The sequence below is a fragment of the Tachypleus tridentatus genome, chromosome 13 (assembly GCF_004210375.1).
Source record: "Tachypleus tridentatus isolate NWPU-2018 chromosome 13, ASM421037v1, whole genome shotgun sequence".
Classification (NCBI taxonomy): domain Eukaryota; kingdom Metazoa; phylum Arthropoda; class Merostomata; order Xiphosura; family Limulidae; genus Tachypleus; species Tachypleus tridentatus.
This window is the reverse complement of record NC_134837.1, coordinates 227,144,868-227,166,212: the sequence shown is the minus strand read 5'-3', so window position 1 is coordinate 227,166,212 and position 21,345 is coordinate 227,144,868. Positions and strand designations below refer to the sequence as shown.

The following is a 21,345-nucleotide window of genomic DNA, read 5'->3' as shown; positions in this document are numbered from 1 at the left end:
TTCTGTAGCAAATACTATACTTGTACACTCATACGAACACTTGTTGCTAAGTGTTTTCTGTATGTAATAAGTAGGCTTCTGAGTTTTATATAGCTTAATTAGTTAGTAGACTTAAAGTTCAACAATGAACACAAAAGGAATAATTGTAAATTAGTTGTAAGTTGTTTGCTTGTATTTTGTTAAGTAGATTATGTATTGAGTTTGATCATTCAGTACAAATTAGCTTTCAAATGTCATTTTAACATCCGAAGAGGGACAGCGGTTTGTTTATGAACTTAGAATTCTCAAACGTTGAGTTCGATTACCCATTGTGAATCCAGGAAATAGCCTATCGTAGCTATGATCTAAAAAAACAAACAAGTCTTTTTAACAACTTTTGTAACTACGAGAGCCACCCATTCATTGTATATCTTAAAGTAGTAATTGCAATTACCACGCATTTTCTTAAAATAAATTGTTTTGCTTTTTGAACTTAAAAATTGTATTTATTTTACTTTGACAGTTATGAAATAAAAGAGATTTAAAGCAATTATCTTACACAACAATTAATTAGTTTCTTATAAACGTATAATACTCCTGCAGAATTACTCTTTTAATATGTAAACTGTTATTGCGACCTCAGACGTGTTGTCACATAGAGAATCTGAGACATTCTATAAATTAGTAAATTTATTTCATAACAACTCCTACACATTGTTACTTTGACATACTATAAATTTATTAGGTTCCTTTAAATTTAAAATTAAGGGAAGAGTTACATAATGAACTGTCAGTTTTCTGCCCACTATAGGTATCGAAAGCCGGTTTTAGCAATGGGAGTCAGCAGACATACCGCTGTGCCACTAAGAAGGATCAGGGGACATTTGAAGTAATTGTGAAATACTATGCTTTAAGTTGATAAATAACGCAGATTCACAAAACGTATTTTCTTTTGTCTGTTTTAAGAGTAATGCACCTTGTATTTATACAAAATATGCTTTATAACATACCTAGGATACAGGTTTCCATAGCTACTTTATAACCGCTAGGGCTGCCAAGTTGACTTTGTAACTTACACATCTAAAATAGTGTTAATGTACTTTACGCAACATTCTGTAGTTTACTATCCAAGCACTCATGCAATAATACGAAAAAAATGAGTATCTCAAAAGTAGAAATAAGGTTATGTGTAAAAACGAAAAAAAATATATAAAACCCTGTCGGAGGTATGTTGTAATAATCAATGGACATACGATGTTTCACAAAAGTTTGTAGTTAAGCGCAATGGATATTTGTGTTGTGCCATGTATGGGTCTCGAAACTCGGATTTTAGTGTTATAAGTACGTATACTCGCTGCTCTGTCAGTGATAAGCCAAACAAAAAATAATGACAAAAGCTGATATCCATTCTTGGATTTCTTAATTTTAACATACGTACTTTATGTCTAAAATATTATTTAAAAAGTCTCGTAATCTTACTGTATTTTAAATATTTATGATATCAACTGCCTTCTATGTTTAATTGAAATTTATATATTGTACATCCATTCTATAAATTATTTGTAATTTGAATTTATTACTATATGATTTTAACAATAAGATATATGTATATTATTTGCTCTACAAAACCACAATACTGATAATGGCGTGTTTTTTATTCTAATTTATGTCAGAATTTCGTGAAAACAGTCATCAGCTATTTTAGTTTAGGTTTATAGCACCACGTCTTTAACTTCTTTTGTTAAATCTTTACATTTGAATTTATGATACACATTCATCATATTACTTCTAGGATCGTTTTGTTTAAACTTAAGCACAGAAACATCAAATCGCTTAATAGATATTTGTATTTTTCTCTCAATTTTCAGCCTCAATAGTTTCTTTTTAACCCTAATTTTTTGTTTTGAACTGAAAATAGGTAATTTTATCAAAAAATTGACTTTTATTGTGTTCATAATTGGAGTTTTATCTTATTTAAATCTTGTTGGTTTTATTATAATGCATCGTATTTTGGCCATTAACTTGTCATTCATTAAATGAGTGAAAATAACACGCGTTCCTACTGCATAAAACCATGATCAAAACAAAAATGAACAAAGTCTAAGATTTTTATCCATGTTTATTTCATTTTTGTAAATATGCTTCATATATATGATATATATATATATATATGTATATTTAGAACCTACTTAACCACATCAGTCAATAATATACTATACATCTCATTCGTAAATGTAGTTTAGAGGCAAGTGTTGAAATAACTTAATAATGCTTGAGCAAAATCAGCTGCAATGTTAACAGATGAAGTAGAACCCAGTCTTTAAATAACAATAATTTTGATTATGATTACATTAGTTCACGTGTTATCAACGAAACACTTAAGAGTTTCATTCAATAGTCTTCATAGAAGTTTCGAAATTTACCAATATAAAATAACGCACACATTACACTTAACAAAATACTGAAACATCAATTAAACATTGCTATGTGCTGTAATTTTGATTAAGCATTACACTTAACAAAAGACATGAAATCTTATTTCACTAAAGACAGTGTAGATAAATACTGTCATGTGTCGTAATTTTAATTAAACATAATTGTTCAGTAAACTGAGACTCCAGATTTCTATTTCTTTCCTTTTGGTTTAACAGGAAAATATATTTAATAAGTGAATATATAAGACTTCGTTGGTAATGTTCAAGGAATATGACCCAAAATATATTAGTTATGCACAAACGTACACAAATATATATATTTGTGATCTAATGATCTAAAACAATGAAAACGTTAAATATTTTATTTATTTTTCAACAAAACAGTTTATTGATTAATTAGATTACTGGAAGATTTCAACATTTCATTCCCCCAGTTATTCCTACATTCGGTTATATTTTAGCTTCAGTGATGCAATGTAACATACTTTATCGTTTCGTAATTAATTAGTGGATTAAAAAATATCAAAATTCATTTCAAGAGGAAATGAGAGCATGGAAGACGGAAGGCATGTTTCGTTAAGAAAAATAGACTTGTTTATCTAAGCCAGGGGCCAGAGGTCATGTCTGTGAGCGTGTGGAGAGCCATATTCATCTCTATAGCTAATAAATGAAGGTAATAATAATAATAAAACACAATGAACTATAAATAATGTTTATTTTATTTAAGTAATATTCGTGTCGTAAAGGACACAGCGATTAGTGTAAGACTTGATGGTTTTTGTCGCTCGAAATCAGGTCTGAGGTAGAGTAACAAGCTTGAATTCTTTTTTTAGGACCACCACGGGCTGGGTAAGTGTAATATTTCGTAAGTTGCCGACACCTAATCTAAGCTATCATTAGTAAAGTGAACTAAAGCAGCTACATCTATATTGTTGTTGTGAAATCTAAGGTTTCAAAGTCTATTCACAAGCAAATAAAAGATATGTTAAAAACCTGTACAAATAATGATGCGTATTTCTATACTATGAAACAAGTACCATATTGTTGTATTGAAATATGTTACGTTTCGCAGGTACAATTTAAGATATATTAGATCTATAGTAAGATAAAAAAATATGTTCATGTTTTTTCCAAAATCCTGTAAATATGATACTTATGATTATTTTTTTTTACTGACATGTCATAATGAAACATTGACTTAATATGATTTAACTCTATCCAATTTCCATACAGTTGAGAAATTTCTAATGCTTCTCCAGTTTGACGAATTTACTGTTATATATCTATTTTGATATTTATGGTTCTTTAAGTTTATATTTAAAAATGCACATAACTTTTTTTGTTAAATCTGTATTTCGAAATATCCGCCTATCAACTAAAATGGTAGAAGGTTCTCGAGTGTATGAATTAACAATATATGTATGTACATAAACGCTGGTGTATCATCAGTATTTATGTGCAGACTGAAATTTCTAAAAACTTTCCTTAGGCCTATAAATGTAACCAATGCGGCTTGCCAAGAGACATTTTGTATTCTTGGTTTGCTACATTTCTTACATTATAAACCTCGAAAGTTAAAATTATGGTTAACACTTAGTAATTGGGAACTTCAGACATCAGACCAGGAACGTGTAAAATTTTGAGCATTACAAACTATTTATCTTCAGTGAATTTACATTTATAATTCTTGTAATGACCATTATTGTACATTGTATTTTCGTTCGTATATCAAAATATATTTATATTAAAAAGAAAGTGTGTGTGTATATATATCAGTCTTGTTGGCAAGTATCATAAATATATAAAGTTTCATACTCATCGACATTTATTTAACTCCTAAATCTAAGTTACATTTTATCGCAGTTTTAGGTTATTTAAAATTGTAATACGTAACACTCGTTATTCATTACGAGTTGTTTGTTTTTGGTTTTCGCACAAACCTACAAATAAGACGTAATCACTCCTAATTTTGAAAGTCTGAAATAGAAGGAAGACAGTGAATCAACAAAACCATTCCCAAGCCATTTCGGCTGATTGAATAGCGAGATGTAAGCCTAACTCTTACATTGTACACCCGAAGTCTTAACATGTGAAGTTATTTCAACTACGGAGACGAATCTAGAATACTCGTATTCATAGTTCTGGAATGTTAACCTCTTAGTCTTAGTAAAGCTCGGTAGTTATTAAGATATGAAAATTAAACCTTAAGTTAAAAGTATTAGTAACATTGCACATCTGAGGCCTGAAGGTATATAATGGACAAAACAAAAAAAGCTCTTAACATCAAGCGTTCATTTAAAGGTAATTATATTTTTGACATATAAAGGCAAGTATTCTTTGAATATTAAAAATCATTTAAGAAATGTTTCGTTGAAATGAGTTATTCAATCCTAATTATATCTATTTTTTTAAAAGTTGTATATCTGCATTAAAATTATCATTTGTAGTTTATAAATTTGGTAATCCTTGCAGTCAGCAATGTTATATCGAGCCCGCTAATAGCTAATTAACTCATGTGGAAGAAAATAGACTAATTTAACTCAATTTCGGTCAAAGTACAGAGCTGTCTTGAACATTGCCTAGGTTCTATGGTGTAGGCTGAATTTATTTCTTTGGTATCTTCGGAATGTCTTTTGTTTGAAAACCTGACACTTCGATAATTCAATTCTAGTAAAGATAACTCGCCACGGTCGTTCGTTCCCTGAAACAACAAAATGAACATAGTTTATTTGTAACAGTATTTTGAAAACATTGGCCTTTTATAAACACGGTCAGGAAACAAAACGATGAACAATACTAACAACGTATAAAAACAGAATAAAATGTTAAAAACACTTTTTCATGAAGTATATTAGTAATAACAACCTTTTCCCCATTCTTTCTCACATATACATTATAGAAAACAAGTTCAGGTTATAAACCAGAGACCAAAGACTGACAGTTTGTTTAAAATATTTTAACCTCGACATTGTATAGTCGCTGTTAAAAAATACAGTATTTCATTAATGTTCATACAAATCACGAATAATTAGTCACAAGGTCCGGCATGGCCAGGTGGTTAGGGCTCTCGACTCGAAATCCGAGGGTCGCAGGATTCGAATCCCTGTCACACCAAACATGTTCGTCCTTTCAGCCATGGGAGCCTTATAATGTGACGGCCAATCCTACTATTCATTGGTAGAAAAGTCTTAAACTGCTAAATTAGCGTCGGTTAGCGCAGATTGCCTTCGTGTAGCTTTGCGCGAAATTCAAAAACAAACAAACATTAGTCATCTGGCCTTAATATTCTTGTTCACTTTCACCCGCAGGTGAATTAGAGTTTAACTTTGTGCCCATTAATCATGAACTATTTAAACATTTCGCTCATGTGGAGATCCATCGGAGGAAAGAAACGCGGAAGCAAAAACAGCAGACTATTATGGAAGGTGAAGATAGCAACTGCAGGCTATTGTTGAAGGCGGAACCAACAACTGTAGGTTACGTTGGAAGGCGAGACTAGCAACAACAGACTATTAGGAAGGAGGGGTCAATAACAGGAGTCCATTATGAACTGTTTCAAACGTTTCAAAATATCGTAACCAGAATTTAAAATATACTACGAGTCAGTTAATTACCCAGTTATTCAGACATTTGGATAGCTTATTAAAAATATGTTGAGTTCGTGATGACAATAAACCCACTTGAAGTAAAAATGTATTCTCAAGACGGCTGATACGGCTATTGACACTTTAATTAAAATAAAAAATACAGAACAACGTTTCGACTTTCTTAAGTCATTTTCAGGTTAACAAACACGCAGGGAAACGCTTTCCACTTGCAGCAGTTTACTTGCAATGACACCAGGCTCAGGCATGAAGCCTGCTAGCTATTGTATGAGCATTATTATTTTGGAACCAGATTTAAACTTGCTTTCGTATAAGGTGACACATGTAGAAAATATGGAAACATTGTAATGATAATTGATGGATGTAATGGTAATTACGTATTGCAGAACAGAATTGTTAATGTTACGTATTAGAGGAACATGTGAAGGTTTATATGGAGCCTAATAGATAATAATGTTACTATTTTTCGTGCTAAACAGGTCAAAATATTCTTTAACGAAAAGAAGTTCAATGATGGAATGGTTTATATGGTCATTGGACTTTAACTGCTTCGAGCAATTTTAGGATTTTTCTTAGAAAACGCATTTCATCATGTTCATGAACTTAAGATAACACATGTACTTTGATTTTGAACGGGAGTGTCTTAAAATGCATAACCATCTTAGAAACATCTTAATTTTTTAACGAAGCAACGTCGGTGTCCATGATGTTTGCTTAAAAGACCAATCATTGACATTTCAAATCGCTCGACGAATCAATATCTGTTTTAATTTAAAATATTATTATTTAATCGTGCAGTACACTATATCAGTATTATATGGATATTACTCAGTCACAAACTTTAAAGTTATCATTAAAGTAGGGTAATTGTGACTGTCCAATACGAATTTTTCCAGGCACTTAGCTAGTATGTGAATTATTAATATATTAAACACAAATAAATATTTTAATCCGAAAACAAAGATCGGATTACAAGACTGACTGAACTCTAGATTAAGAAATGTTTAATAATTTAAAATTATCCATGTGGATTTGAATTTATAGCTAGATTAAGTCCTGTAAAGAAAATATTTCATTGAATCCGCGAAGAATGATCATGTATTAACAATGGCGGTGGGATGATAAGGAAACACACTGCTCGAGCCTGCGTTCCTTTGTTTTCGTACCTTGTGTGGTAACTAATGTTGTAATTAGCAAAAAAATACATACAAAAAGCAGTTTAAATATAGTGTTGTTTTGTTCTTGGAAAAATATAATTATTTTTTGATGGACCTGCTTGGAAAATTATTACCCTTTTAACATGCGGCTATAATTAAATTAATTTTAAGTTAGATCAAAGTTTCTTATTTTACCTGAGCCCAGCATGGCCAAGTGTATTAAGGCGTTTTACACGTAATCCGAGGGTCGCGGGGTCGAATCCCCGCCAAACCAAACATGTTCGCCCCCTTTCGGCCGTGGGGACGTTATAAGTGACGGTCAATCCCACTATTCGTTGGTAAAAGAGTAGCACAAGAGTTGGCAGTGGGTGGTGATGACTAGCTGCCTTCCCTCTAGTCTTACTGCTAAATTAGGGGCGGCTGGCGCAGATAGCCCTCAAGTTGTTTTGCGCGAAATTCAAACAAAAACAATCTTATTTTACCATGAATAATGCTTTTGGTCGATTTGATTTCTTTCGAGGCAAAAACGAAGACGTGGTTACTCTGGAATTTTCTGGCGATGGTACAGATGGTGTAGACGGTGTTGGTAATTTTTTTGAGCAGAAGAATCTAAGTACTTTCTGTCGAAAGAGTTTCGTGGTGGCTGTGTAGAGTAGGGGATTCAGAGCCGAATTTACTGGAAGGAGGAAGACAGCAATCCAAGCATTCAACTCAGGCTGGATAGTTACACCTGGAGAAACAATAACATAAAATAATAATTTTTAAGGCATATTATGTTTTATATTAAAAATAAATAAGAGAAACAAAGAAAAAACTAACACGTTATAACACTATGTAATACAATTTTTTTTCCTGGAGAGTATGTGTTATTTTTCAGTTGCTTATATTGTAAAAGTACAGAAAATGGCCATTTTTTCCTCAAACTTTGTTTTTGTGACCTGGATAACGACATTTAGAAATTAACCTATCTTCTATGTAAAAAGGGCAAATTTGTACATTTTCATTTGCATAAGGTCTGAATAAAACAACATATGAATCAAGATTTACATGTATTTATACTAAAGTTATACAAAAATGTTTAGAAGTGAGTAGTTTATTAAGATTTGCGACTGTAATGTATATCACGTACACGTATCAGCCTCCAAATATTGTCTACCATCATGTTTTCGTCATACACTCCTTAGTAGCGGCGTTCAAAGTGCAGTATATCTTTGTGGAAGTGCTCGCCTTTCTCCTCTGAGTATACTCTCATGTTCTCCTTAAATTTATCAAGATAAGCGTCAAGGATATGGACTTTCAGAGACATCCTGTGGCCCATTTTCCCATAGTTCTTCACCAGAGCCTCAACCAGTTCTACATAATTTTCGGCCTTGTGATTGCCCAAGGAGCCCCGAACCACTGCGACAAAGCTGTCCCAAACTTTTTTTTCCTTTTTACTGAGCTTCTTGGGGAATTCTGTGCACTCCAGGATCTTCTTTATTTGTGGTCCAACGAAGACATTAGCTTTGATCTTTGCCTCAGACAGCTTATGGAAGAAGTCTCGAAGGTTCTTGAAGGCTGCAGACTCCTTATCAAGAGCTGTGACAAATTGTTTCATAAGACCCAATTTTATGTGCAATGGTGGGAACAATACCTTCTGGAGGTCCACTAGTGGCTCACACTTAACATTGTGCCTCCCCACAGAGAACTCGATCCGTTGTGGCCAGTGCTTCCTGTTGTAGTGCGCTGCTGTCCTAAAGGCAAAGATAACAGGGAAACTTGGTAAAACCTTCTTAGAAACCCATCAGGAATGCTACATTTTGATGTCTCTGATAACTTCCCAGCCATACTTATCATACTTCAAGTCTTCTAGCCAGGTCTTGACGCTGTTGTATTCCTCTTTGTGGTGCACTGAATGAGCCAGGGGAAGAGACGGATACTTATTCCTGTTACGGAGCAGCACAGCTTTGAAGCTTCTTGATGAGCTATCAGTGAAGAGGCGCCACTCGTTCGGGTTACAGACAATTCCAATTGCCTCAACACTGATTTACCTGGAATGTTCTGGAAAATGGGTAAATTTGAAAATTTCATTACACAGGTCACAAAAGCAAAGTTTGAAGGAAAAAATAGGTCTTTTCCATTTACTTCATGCATAAGCAATTGAGAAATAACATTTTCTGCCCAGGAACAAGAAAAAGTAAAAATTTTGTTACACAGTGTAATTAGCTCTAATGATGGTAAATATGTTAGCGAAACAAGTTGGCTAAAATTCTTTTACTGTGCTACAAAACAAAGTTTTTTATTTTTATTTGTCTTCAGTTCTAGCATAAAACAATGTTTAGAATTATGCCACCTTTCACTGCTTTAAACTGACAATTACTATAGAACTTCCAGGCACACGCTTTAACAAACAAGCAACTAAACATTTTATAATTTGAGTTTTATCATAATATGATCTATTTGAAATAAAATATTCTTTCATTTTATATTTAAAACAACAACAAAACAGTCACTAAAACAGAAGTAGTTAAGCTATAACGTAATATAACAATAATTTCTTTTGATACGAAAGACCTTGTGTTTAATTTTTGCTGTTTTTTTTTCTGTTTAGTTACACATTTAAGCAAAAGAAAGTCATATTTTTCCTGTAAAGAAATCTTTGTATTTGAGTTTTATTTGTTTGTTTTTGTTCAACTAAACTCTAACAAAACTTCCGATTTGAAGCCTCGTATTTAATATTTCGTAGTTTCTTTGTGATGTTTAAATCTTGCATATCTATCAGTGTTATGACAACTATTCACTAAAGTACTTCTAAGAATCTAAAGAACCGTTGAAGAAATTACTTTATTTACAGCACACATACCCGTAAAAGAAATTATTTTAATTAAGATGATTGGAATCCAACAGATGAAGTCGGTGCCAACTACAAAGCCGAATCGTCTTGCAATCCGTTTGTCGTGTTGTTGCCTTGAGGAACGTAATCCTATTCTGGATCGAGTTATGGCATTAAACATTCTCATGTATGCGTAAGCTACGACAAAGAAAGCCAATGAATTAAGCAAGCAGAATACAAACACGTTGTATTCCCAGCCTGGAGCGAAAGGTTCGTGAAGGAATAGGGGTAAACATACTCCATTATTTCCATAGAACTCATTTCCAAAATACGATTTGTCGAGTAATGGCAGTACAGCCAGTATCAAAGCTCCTGCCCAAGCCCCTAACATACAGACACAAGCAAGCTTCAGAGTTCTACGTCTCAGTGTTAAAGGATACTTAATAGACATGTATCTATCAATAGTGATGATGGTTAGAATGAGTACTGAAGCTTCTGTACTGATGCTACATAGGGTTCCACACAGTTTACATTTCCAGCCTCTGCGCCAGGTTTTTTCATAGAATCTGTAATTACCGCGAAATGCGAGGTCATGTCCTGCTATAATGAGTAGATAAATACCCATCAGGAAATCTGCGATAGACAAATTTTTTATTAAAAATGAATGAACATCATTTGACTCTTTGACAACAGTTCGGCCAATGAATACCAGTATGTTCCCTAAACAAGCCACAGTGGCTACTACCCAAACGCTCGTTCTGAGGATAAAACTGTCTAGCAGGTGGTCCAAGCTGCTGATTCCATCTCCTCGGGGTTCGCAAACCCTAACCTTGACAGCATAAGAACACATGTAGAACTTTTCAAAGTATCTGTAACAAACAGCATTTAATTAGCCATCAAGTCAAACAACCTGGGTATAATTATAATAGCTCATATATCTAACATACACGGAGCTATATCTAACCTACAATTAGCCATCATGTCTAACAATCTGAGTATCATTATAATAGCTCTTATGTATCTAACATACATGGAGGTACGACTTTTAATGTAAACAAATTTTCTGGTAGCTAGCATCAAATCACGTCTAATATTACTGGTTGATACTGATTTTTGTCTTATGAAATTTTCAGTATATAACATACAGAGACAGCGTCCTCTAATATAAAGCCATTAAAGTCTATAATAACTCAGTGTTTGCTAATATTAATATATAAAATAATGGATCGATGTAAATTAGGAAATAAATCAGATAAAGGCATATTACTTTAGATAATACAGCTTCTATTTTACTTTTTATAATACACAGAAGAAAGTATCATTGAGTGGGAAAAACAAAATTCATACATTTAATTTACAAACACTGACTCATAAGCATGTGTAAATGTTACAGTATATATAAAATATATATATAAACTCTTTTAGTTATTGAACTACATTAATGGAATTTAATAAATGTCATTCAATATGAAACCTCTGTTGGTTTTGAATTTACTAGTCATGCTAATGTATTATTAGAATGATTCAATTGTTTACTTATTTGTTAATGTATTAATAGAATTATTTAATTGTTTACTTTCTTTGTCAATGCATTACTAGGATTATTTGTTCACTTGCAAAAAACTTAAATGACCCATAACTAAAACTAACATTTAGTCAATAAAACAAGGTATGACTGCTTCGTTTCTCACTCACATATATTTTAAAGAAGGCAAGCTGGCAAACGTCTCGGCTTGAAGATTGATGAGAGGATTGCCTTTTAAATTCCTGTTTAAACAAAACTAAGTTATATTGTTCAGTCACTGCTGCCTTGAGCTTAAAGAAGCCTTTCATCAAATCTCTTTATTTACCACAAAGTGAACTTTCAGCATGTTAATAAAGAACAAATATTTAAACGTATTTCAGTAGAGTGGAATTAAACAGATGACTATATTTAGTAAGAAAGAGAAAATTTTAATTATATTTCTCTTTCCCACAAACCTGGAATTTCAAATATACAGATGTCGACTCGTAAATTAACCTTTAAATCAAAATTTTAATATCCTTGATGTGTATAGAGTTATAAGATACTATAATGAAACTTTAATTTCGTGTTTTTTGTGGGCTATATAACATATTTTCTAAACCTGTGTCTGAAATATTGGTAGCTCAGTTTTAATATATTACTTACTAGTTGCTTATGAGTTGCAGGACTAACTTTTAAAACTTTAATCTGATAGACGAACTAAATATTAAATATGTTAAAAGTATGATTACAGAACCATTTTTTAAAACTTTAATGTGATTGATACTTATGGAATTAATGTAATAACTATTAAGTCTTTAAACGTTTTTTGGATCATAACGTACTAAATATTTCTACGTTACACTAGAGATTATTAAAATACCAGATATGAATAGGTTACGCAATTTAGATACCTTAATCTCAAATATTTATAATATTTAACTCTTGAAGTCAGCAATTTTATGGTTTACAGAACAAATTTTAAATACAAAAATTTGTGGGATCCAGGAGCTAGTTTTGTGATATTGATGGTTATAATGTTTGGAAGTTAAGGAATATATTTATCGACGTTTGTTCCTGCGTGATTAAGGAATTCAAGCATCACATTTGAAAGCTTCAATCACAACATAAATGTAGGGGCACAGAATAAATGTTTTAGTCAATTAATAGTCTAGGTATTGACGGGTTATACGACCTGTTTTTGAAACACATTTATGAGATATAAATACACTTTAAAACTGTACTTCATCTGATGTGTATTGAGTTACAAGAGTAATGTTTGAACATTTAATCTACTCAATGTTAATGACCTATAAAATTGACTTCATAATTTAATCATAATTTACTCACGTATAATTCTTTAACCTATTAGACATTTATTGGCTTAAATAACTAATATTTCAACTTTTAATCTATAAAATGATTGCCAGATAATAATCCACATTAAATACAATTAATATAGTAGACGTTTATAGTTTAGGTAACCTTCTTCTATGCTTTAATCTTCGAGAGGTTTTAATCCACAAGGACTACTCTTGATCAACATATTAATATTTTAAAAGTCGGCCACAAAAGTCTTTGCTACTTATGAAAGTATGTTGCTACTTATAAACTACAGAAGCCATATTTATAATCTTAACATCCTAAATGTTTATTAGATAGTAAATAACCCATTTTTCAAAATTTAATGCACTAAATGATTAAGTAATTTCAAGGCCTGTTTTTAAATCTACAAAATAGTAACCAGAGTACAAAATTGGCGTTTACATTTCAATCCAATGGACATCACTAACGTTTCAGGACCAAATTTTAACCTTTGACGAGATTAGTTGTTTGTGAAGAAGATTCTTTTAAAACCTTAATCTACAAGAAGTTTTTAGTTTTTTATGAATTAGAAGACCGTCTTTAAATCTTAAACCATTAGACTTCTATAACATTATAACACCCATTTTTAAATGTTAAATAAACAAGATTTCTATGGTTGAGAGAAAATATTTTGAAACCATTGATCCATCAGACGAAGAGGAAAATAATTTTAAGCCTCCAATTACTACACGTTCGTGGGGATAGGAACTAGTATGAAACCTTAAATCAACAATAAATGTTTATGAGTTAAAGAAATGTGTACTAGTTTTTTCATAAATTTAATTTCTTCCTCTAAACCCTTAGTCTGGGAGATGTTTAACGGTTACAGATGCTACAGTTGAATAATAATTCACTAGATGTCCATAAGATACAATAATAAATTTTAAATTCTTATGTGAAGACAAAACGTACTTTCAGACCTTTTAAATTATTTCAAGTAAGACATATTCATGAGTCTAAAAACTCAATGTTATTACCTTAATTTACTTAATGTTTGTGTATTACAGAACCAATTTTTGTATCTATATCTTGTAGTTATTTGTGAATTATGGAGCCCATTTCAAATTAGATCTTATATTAATTACATTAGTCATTTTTAAAGATTATTTTTCCAAAAGTCTGACGACTACACGATCACTTTATAAAAATAAGGTAAGAATCAAAGACATTAAGTGATTCATATAATATTTAAGGTTCGGACTATTAAAATTACTTATGCTACTGTAAATATTGATAAGGAAATGATAAATTAAAATATCAGAAAATAAACTTGATAATTTAATAAAGTTAACTATAAATAATTTGTAATATATCTATAAATACACGAGCATGTTGTGGTCTAAAATAGTTGTGTATGAAGATATGCTAATATTTAGATGTAAAAAACCAAAAGATCGTGCTTGAACAGCTAGATTGCCAGAATGTCTTTCTTGTACCTTAAAATGACTTCATGCTGTTTTATGTTCACTGAGGGGACAAAGACATTCTCGCAATCTGCCTATAGGAAATGCTATTATTCAAGTCATCATAATTTTCATTTTCAACTTACACATTTTATATAATTCAACAACAATTATCCATTACGTACTAGTGAACTAGACTGTTTCTATCACACATCCGTTGTAGCATTAATATATATATATAATGTTATTTTTACATTATAATTATTTGAGTATGAAACATGAAAGTGTTGAAACATTTTTCTTTTTCTGAAAAGAAATTACTTACAAAGACTGGAGCCTTTTCAGTGTTACAAAAGTTTTTACATCGATTACTCCGATCTTGTTTGCCTCCAAGTTTCTACCAAAATATAAAAAAAAAACATTCTAATAACTTGTTGATATATAACCAGCTTGAGGTATAGCAAAATAAAAACTAAATATGTAAGGTTTAAGATTTAAAAATTATTAATCTCGGATTTTTAAAAATTTACAATACATCTATAAGCTAATACTAAGGAAACCTAAAACGTTCCATAAACGCGGTGGTAGTTATAATAGATGATTACAAAACTTCATTTATGTCCTTGGACACTATTACAACTACACAGCAATAAGAGATAAAAAAGAACAGTATTTTTTATGGTTTTCTCAAAAGGAGACCAAAGGCCACCCGTAGGGGGTCATCCGTTTTCACCACTCGCACTATTGTACACCATTGTCATTCAGTAAGTAGTCAATAAAAAAACGTCAAATAAAGGACGCTTACTGTTACAATTTATGTCGTCTGTAAAACGTGCGCATGCCACAAATCACGATATAAATTATGCACTCAGTAAGTAACAATACAGCATTACAAGAGTTTCAAAAAACAAGAAATAAAAATATTTGCTACTCTTAACTTTGGATTTATTTACTCTTGGAACAGAACATTTTCAGAGAACATGCGAAAGTATATCTAATATAATATGTATGCATGTAAATATGCTTTATATCATACGTAACATGTCATATCTGTTTCTGTCGTTTGTACTTTCTCCTTCTTCTGTTTATTGGATTCTGTAGCTTGTAGTTGTTTAAATTTACTCGATTTTGTTTATAAACATTTGTGGTAAATTCACTGTGGGCCTAATACAACGTGCATATACACAAACCTGCAACCTTACAAAAATGCCAGAGCATGCGATACATTTTTTTATCCACTAAATGACAACACTGTTAGGGATGTTCAAAGTGATGATTTACTATGGAAATTATAGTGTAAAGACATGTCAATGTACAACTGTTTTTATGATACATTGTTGGGATGCTATTTGTATTATATAAAATATAAGTGTTTGTGCAGTATATTGTGGTGATATTACTTCATTCACTATTTAGAGTGTCATTATTACTTGATTTCGCGTTTCGTATTTAAGCATGCACCTGTTTATTGAAGAAAATATTGTACTATATAAATCGCTCTGGTGTAATGCATATTTCAGATAACATTTGTCTTACATTGTTATAGCTTAAATCCATAATCTAATACCATTCAGTGTGTAAAATTAATGATACCCAAACCAGCCGTTCTGAGAAACAAAGTCAACAACTTTATTTATATAGGGAGATATTAATATGAAAATAAATAATAATATCGAAAGAGATGAAAGAATAAAATAATAAATTAAACACATTTCACAAATTTTAAAGTATACATAAACATATATGTTTTATTATTTCACACTAGTGTTAAATATTTCATATTTTTCAGCGATGTGGTCGGTATTCTCTTATCAACCACGTCTATCGTTGCCGATAACTTCAAAGCAATGATCTCAAATTACATGATGTTCGTAGATACCTTAAGCCCAGATTTTGTAAAATGATTTTGTATTTCATACATGAACAAGTGTCTGGCTATTTGAGGAATTATTTTACTTTAAATATGTAATAGTCTATACATTATCAGATCGTGGTTAATATGCTATATTACTGAGAAACAAAGTCTAATAACTTATGTCAGGATAAAAAAAATAAAATCCTATTTTTCTCCGAAGACAAGCAACTAAATACATGTACTAAACATATAGAACTTAGTTTTCATGTAACTTGTTCTAAATACATGTACTAAACATATAGAGCTTAGTTTTCATGTAACTTGTTCTAAATACATGTACCAAACATATAGAGCTTAGTTTTCATGTAACTTGTTCTAAATACATGTACCAAACATATAGAGCTTAGTTTTCATGTAACTTATTCTAAATACATGTACTAAACATATAGAGCTTAGTTTTCATGTAACTTGTTCTAAATACATGTACTAAACATATAGAGCTTAGTTTTCATGTAACTTGTTCTAAATACATGTACTAAACATATAGAGCTTAGTTTTCATGTAACTTGTTCTAAATACATGTACTAAACATATAGAGCTTAGTTTTCATGTAACTTGTTCTAAATACATGTACTAAACATATAGAGCTTAGTTTTCATGTAACTTGTTCTAAATACATGTACTAAACATATAGAGCTTAGTTTTCATGTAACTTGTTCTAAATACATGTATTAAACATATAGAGCTTAGTTTTCTTGTAACTTGTTCTAAATACATGTATTAAACATATAGAGCTTAGTTTTCATGTAACTTGTTCTAAATACATGTATTAAACATATAGAGCTTAGTTTTCATGTAACTTGTTCTTCCTTTCCTCCTCCCCAAGCGAAACGAACAACGTAAGAAATGATAAACTGGCAACAGCACCATCACTTTGATTACACTAGTGTTACATCAATATTCGTTACAACATAAACTTACATGAATTGGACGGAAGACAAATTTTGAAAAATGTACGCATTTAGTTTCTTGATCTTGTTTTCTTCTAAAGACCTGTAGTGAAACATTAATAATGTCAACATGCATTTATAAAGTTTCTCTTTCTTAGAAATATTCGATATATATATAAATGGAAACCAGAATAAACAAAGATCTAATTCATTCTCAAGTATATTTACAAACTTCTTTGATCTTTAACGTTTATTTACCTACCGGTATATTTATACTGTTAGTGTTCGTTTGTTTTTTTGTTATTTGTCTAGCTGAAAATATTACTTATACGATAGTACACAGTAGTTTTGTTTACATTTAAAGCACTATTCTCATAAGAAAAAAACGTCACTTACAAAATCTGCATATTTTGTAAATATTGAAACGTCCCATCTTCTATAGTCTCTAATGAATTTCTCGATAATGTTCTGTTGAATGAAAAATAATGATCTCGCTGTAATCACGTGAAATGTTTCTGTTTAAATAACCGACTATAAATCAAATTTTATTATGTTACATAAAGTAAATTTTCATTTGATGAAATCAAAGACAATTTTTAAAAAAATGGATTACATGTGTTTTGCTTTTAATATTTAGGAATTTCCAACAAATTTCAATAGCTGCTCTTTATTTGTAACATAATACGTATTACCATAACAAAATTCATTTCACAATCGTCTAAAACTATTATTTTGAGCCTATTATCTTTCACAATACAACCATTAAAATTAACAGTTCAACAGTATAAACTATCCGAACAAACTAAAAGCCTAAACAACTTAAACACTAAATACAATTGAAAGTAAGATGATAATATTTTTTTTAAATGGTTAAAAGTAAATACTTCTGTGTAGACTCGATAACTTGTATGTTCCGAAACATTAATTCAAATAATTTTATGTCTTGATATACACAGTGCAAGTAGGTTTCCCATTAAAAGTTAGAACGATATAATGGATATAATAGGCAATATAAAAATGATACTAAATATAAAAAGAGTTAGACCTAAATATTGCCAATTCATTGAAACTGTAAACTTCCACTCAGAAAAGATATTTTCAAGTTGAAACATTTCTGATTAAACTTACGGAAACTCATATTCATTCCTGATTAGTCATTATAACACCAGTAATATCAGCGTCAGTAAATTTATTATATAATGGTTTTGTCACATTTATAATTAATTATATTATTCTCTCCAATAAGTTTTTAGTTAAACGTTTTTGTTACATTTACACTTGCGTATTATAAACTCCAATAAATATTTACTACAATATGACCGAACATTACAGTATTACAATTTCTAATAGATCTTTATTGTTTTAATAATTTTACACTTACAGTAATATCAGTTCTTGCAGAGGACTGAACACATTGCGAGGAAGAAAAGATAGTTTATTGTCTTCTAGATACCTGAAAGGCCAATTTATGTCCATATATAAAAAGAAAATGACTACCATTTTTATAATTCTGAAATATAAATTTTACTACATCTATTTGCTTAGAAAGATATATTACTTGATGGTTTAGGTTAAAGATTTGAATTAAAACAACTGTTCACAGCCTATAAACATATCGATTCATAAATCAATGGAAAAGGAAAAAGACGTAAATTACCTTTGACTTATGAACTTAAAAGTGCGTTAAGGAATACAACAATAATGTTTACAGTTTCATGGAATGAGATAATCTTTAGCTTTTCATAAACACAAAGGTTATCCCTTCTTACTGGCGGTAAAAGTAAAATGTTAGGAACATATCCTCAATAACGAAAGTCCATATTTTTAGTTTTGAATGACTATAATAATTACAAATTTTATTTTCTTACAGATTTTTCAAATTCTTCAACGGAGTAAAAATATCCGGTCTTAGACTTTTCAACAAACAGCCCCGAAGGTCACTAGTGTAGACAAGAAATATTCATTGAAAAAAAGTCGTGCACATACATTACTCTTTTTAATTTTGAAAAGAATTATCATTGAGGCGAAAAACATTCCTTTACGCTACATGCTTTTATGTTAATTTAATGTATTGCAAAAAGTTGATACGAACATGTCTCATAAAGAATTTTTCTTAGATTATAGAAAGCAGTTAACGTTAAATCCAAGACACAGTTTGTTGAAATTGCGAAAAGAATGAACCATTTGTTCAACTGTGGATAAAATATTTCGATAAAACTATCCACTCTTCGATTCACAATTTGTTTTCTACACATTTGGTCACTTGTTCCGTTCAAATTAATACACGCTCATTCGGGAAGGGAAATAATTCAACAGAACTGCTATACTTTTTAAAATATCCATCTATTAGTTTAACATCCTATCATATCAATACGCTTGTTTACGTCTAACCGTTGTAACTTTATATTTCTGCATATCATATGTCTATCTATTCCCTATCTATCTATCGAACTCTAGTTACCATTCGTTACAAAAGGCTAAGAAGTTAATATGCATTACTTATAAGGAATTTTGTAATCAAACCTATTGTGCAAAACAAGAACTAAATCAGATAACGCTAGCGTTTTGTGATATAGGTAGGAATACTCAATTATTAAATCCTAAATAAAATGTACGTACTTTTAACCCTTTTACAGCTTCTACAGTAGACTAACTCAAGATAACTTCTAGTTTTATAAGGCTGACCAAACTACCGATAATTTCCAAGTTCATAAAACTAACCAAACTACCAAAAGCAGCCCGTGATAAACTTCTAATTTTATACGAATAACCAATCCACTGAAAATATTTCCTGACAATCTCCTGTTTTATAAAACTGTTTAAACCATTGACAGTATCTCTTGATAATTTACAGTTTTATAACGCTCTTCATGCCAGTGAAAGTAACAAATAATAACTTACAGTTTTATAAGATTAATCAAACCATTGAAAGACCTTGGGTGCAATTCTGTGAGCGGGTTATAAGATAAAGTTCTGAAAGAGACAAATAATATTCATCATCATGGACAATCTCAACATAAAATAACAATGGAAAATCAATCCTCCCATATAAGTGAGACAGCGTAACTGTTAGAAATAACAAAGCAATGTATGTATTTAACATTGATAAAATACCATCAGTAGCACAGCGGCATGTCTGCATATTCTCACTTCTGCAAACCGGATTTCAATACTCGTTGTGGCCAGAGTACAGAAATCCCATTGTATAGTTCTGTGCTTAATTTAAAACAAACAAACAATTTTATTAAAATGATTATTAATAAAAATGTATCAATAAAACAAACGTTTTTAATGCGAAATTAACTTTTTTACATTGTTAATCATGATCTCGTGTCTATAACTTCGACTTAAAGATTAATTACTGAACACTTAACAACTAGTAGAGAAAAAACAAATAAAAACTATCACATGATTTAGTTTGCATATTTTCTCGTGCTACAACAAATAAAGCAATCTTTATATATTGTTGCATTACGTATAATGGTGTCATGTATACTATACTGCATGTTATTGTTATATTTTCCTGAGCTAAACAAAGTAATACTACATCTTTTGGTACTGCATAAAGCAATCTTTATATATTGTTGCATTACGTTTAATGGTGTCATTATACTGTACTGCATAAAGCAATCTTTATATATTGTTGCATTACGTATAATGGTGTCATTATACTGTACTTCATAAAGCAATCTTTATATATTGTTGCATTACGTATAATGGTGTCATTATACTGTACTGCATATTATTGTTATATTTTCCTAAGCTACACAAAGTAATACTACATCATCCGATACTACATAAAGCAATCTTTATATATTGTTGCATTACGTATAATGGTGTCATTATATTGTACTGTATATTATTGTTATATTTTCCTAAGCTACACAAAGTAATACTACATCTTCCGGTACTACATAAAGCAATCTTTATATGTTGTTGCATTTCGTATAACGGTGTCAAGTTTTCAAGTACTACATACTGTAGTGTCATATTTTGTTCTAACACACGAATTAAAATAGTGTGACTTCACAGTACAATACATGAAAAATAGTTTTGTACGTTATTATGCTATTTAAAATTCTGCCATAATTTGCTGCACCCTAAGAAGTAGGACTGATTAAATCAAACCCATCTCTTTTTATTAAAGAGATAAGAAAACGCACATTATGGAATGTGCAAATGTAGATTAAATAGAAGTTCTCACTTCTGCTATGGTTTTATAGGCATAAATTTATAAACGTAAATAGTATATAAAAAGCTAAAATCCTTTACTAGAATCA

The 21,345-nt window shown here is 30.6% G+C and overlaps 1 protein-coding gene across 2 annotated transcripts in view; it reads right to left on the bottom strand.

The window, feature by feature from the left end:
• Positions 1-2,125: 2,125 nt before the first annotated feature.
• Positions 2,126-21,345, bottom strand: part of LOC143239649 (uncharacterized) — a 41,872-nt gene continuing 22,652 nt past the window's right edge. For both annotated transcript variants that reach the window (XM_076480973.1, XM_076480974.1), the window contains 10 exons: positions 19,967-20,038; positions 18,934-19,005; positions 18,447-18,518; positions 17,462-17,533; positions 17,097-17,168; positions 14,586-14,657; positions 11,684-11,755; positions 10,019-10,857; positions 7,659-7,906; positions 2,126-5,115 (listed from right to left, as the gene is read on the bottom strand). In XM_076480973.1, the coding sequence (XP_076337088.1) occupies positions 4,945-5,115; positions 7,659-7,906; positions 10,019-10,857; positions 11,684-11,755; positions 14,586-14,657; positions 17,097-17,168; positions 17,462-17,533; positions 18,447-18,518; positions 18,934-19,005; positions 19,967-20,038 (1,762 nt within the window). In that variant the 3' untranslated portion in view covers positions 2,126-4,944. The remainder of the gene's footprint in view (positions 5,116-7,658; positions 7,907-10,018; positions 10,858-11,683; positions 11,756-14,585; positions 14,658-17,096; positions 17,169-17,461; positions 17,534-18,446; positions 18,519-18,933; positions 19,006-19,966; positions 20,039-21,345) is intronic.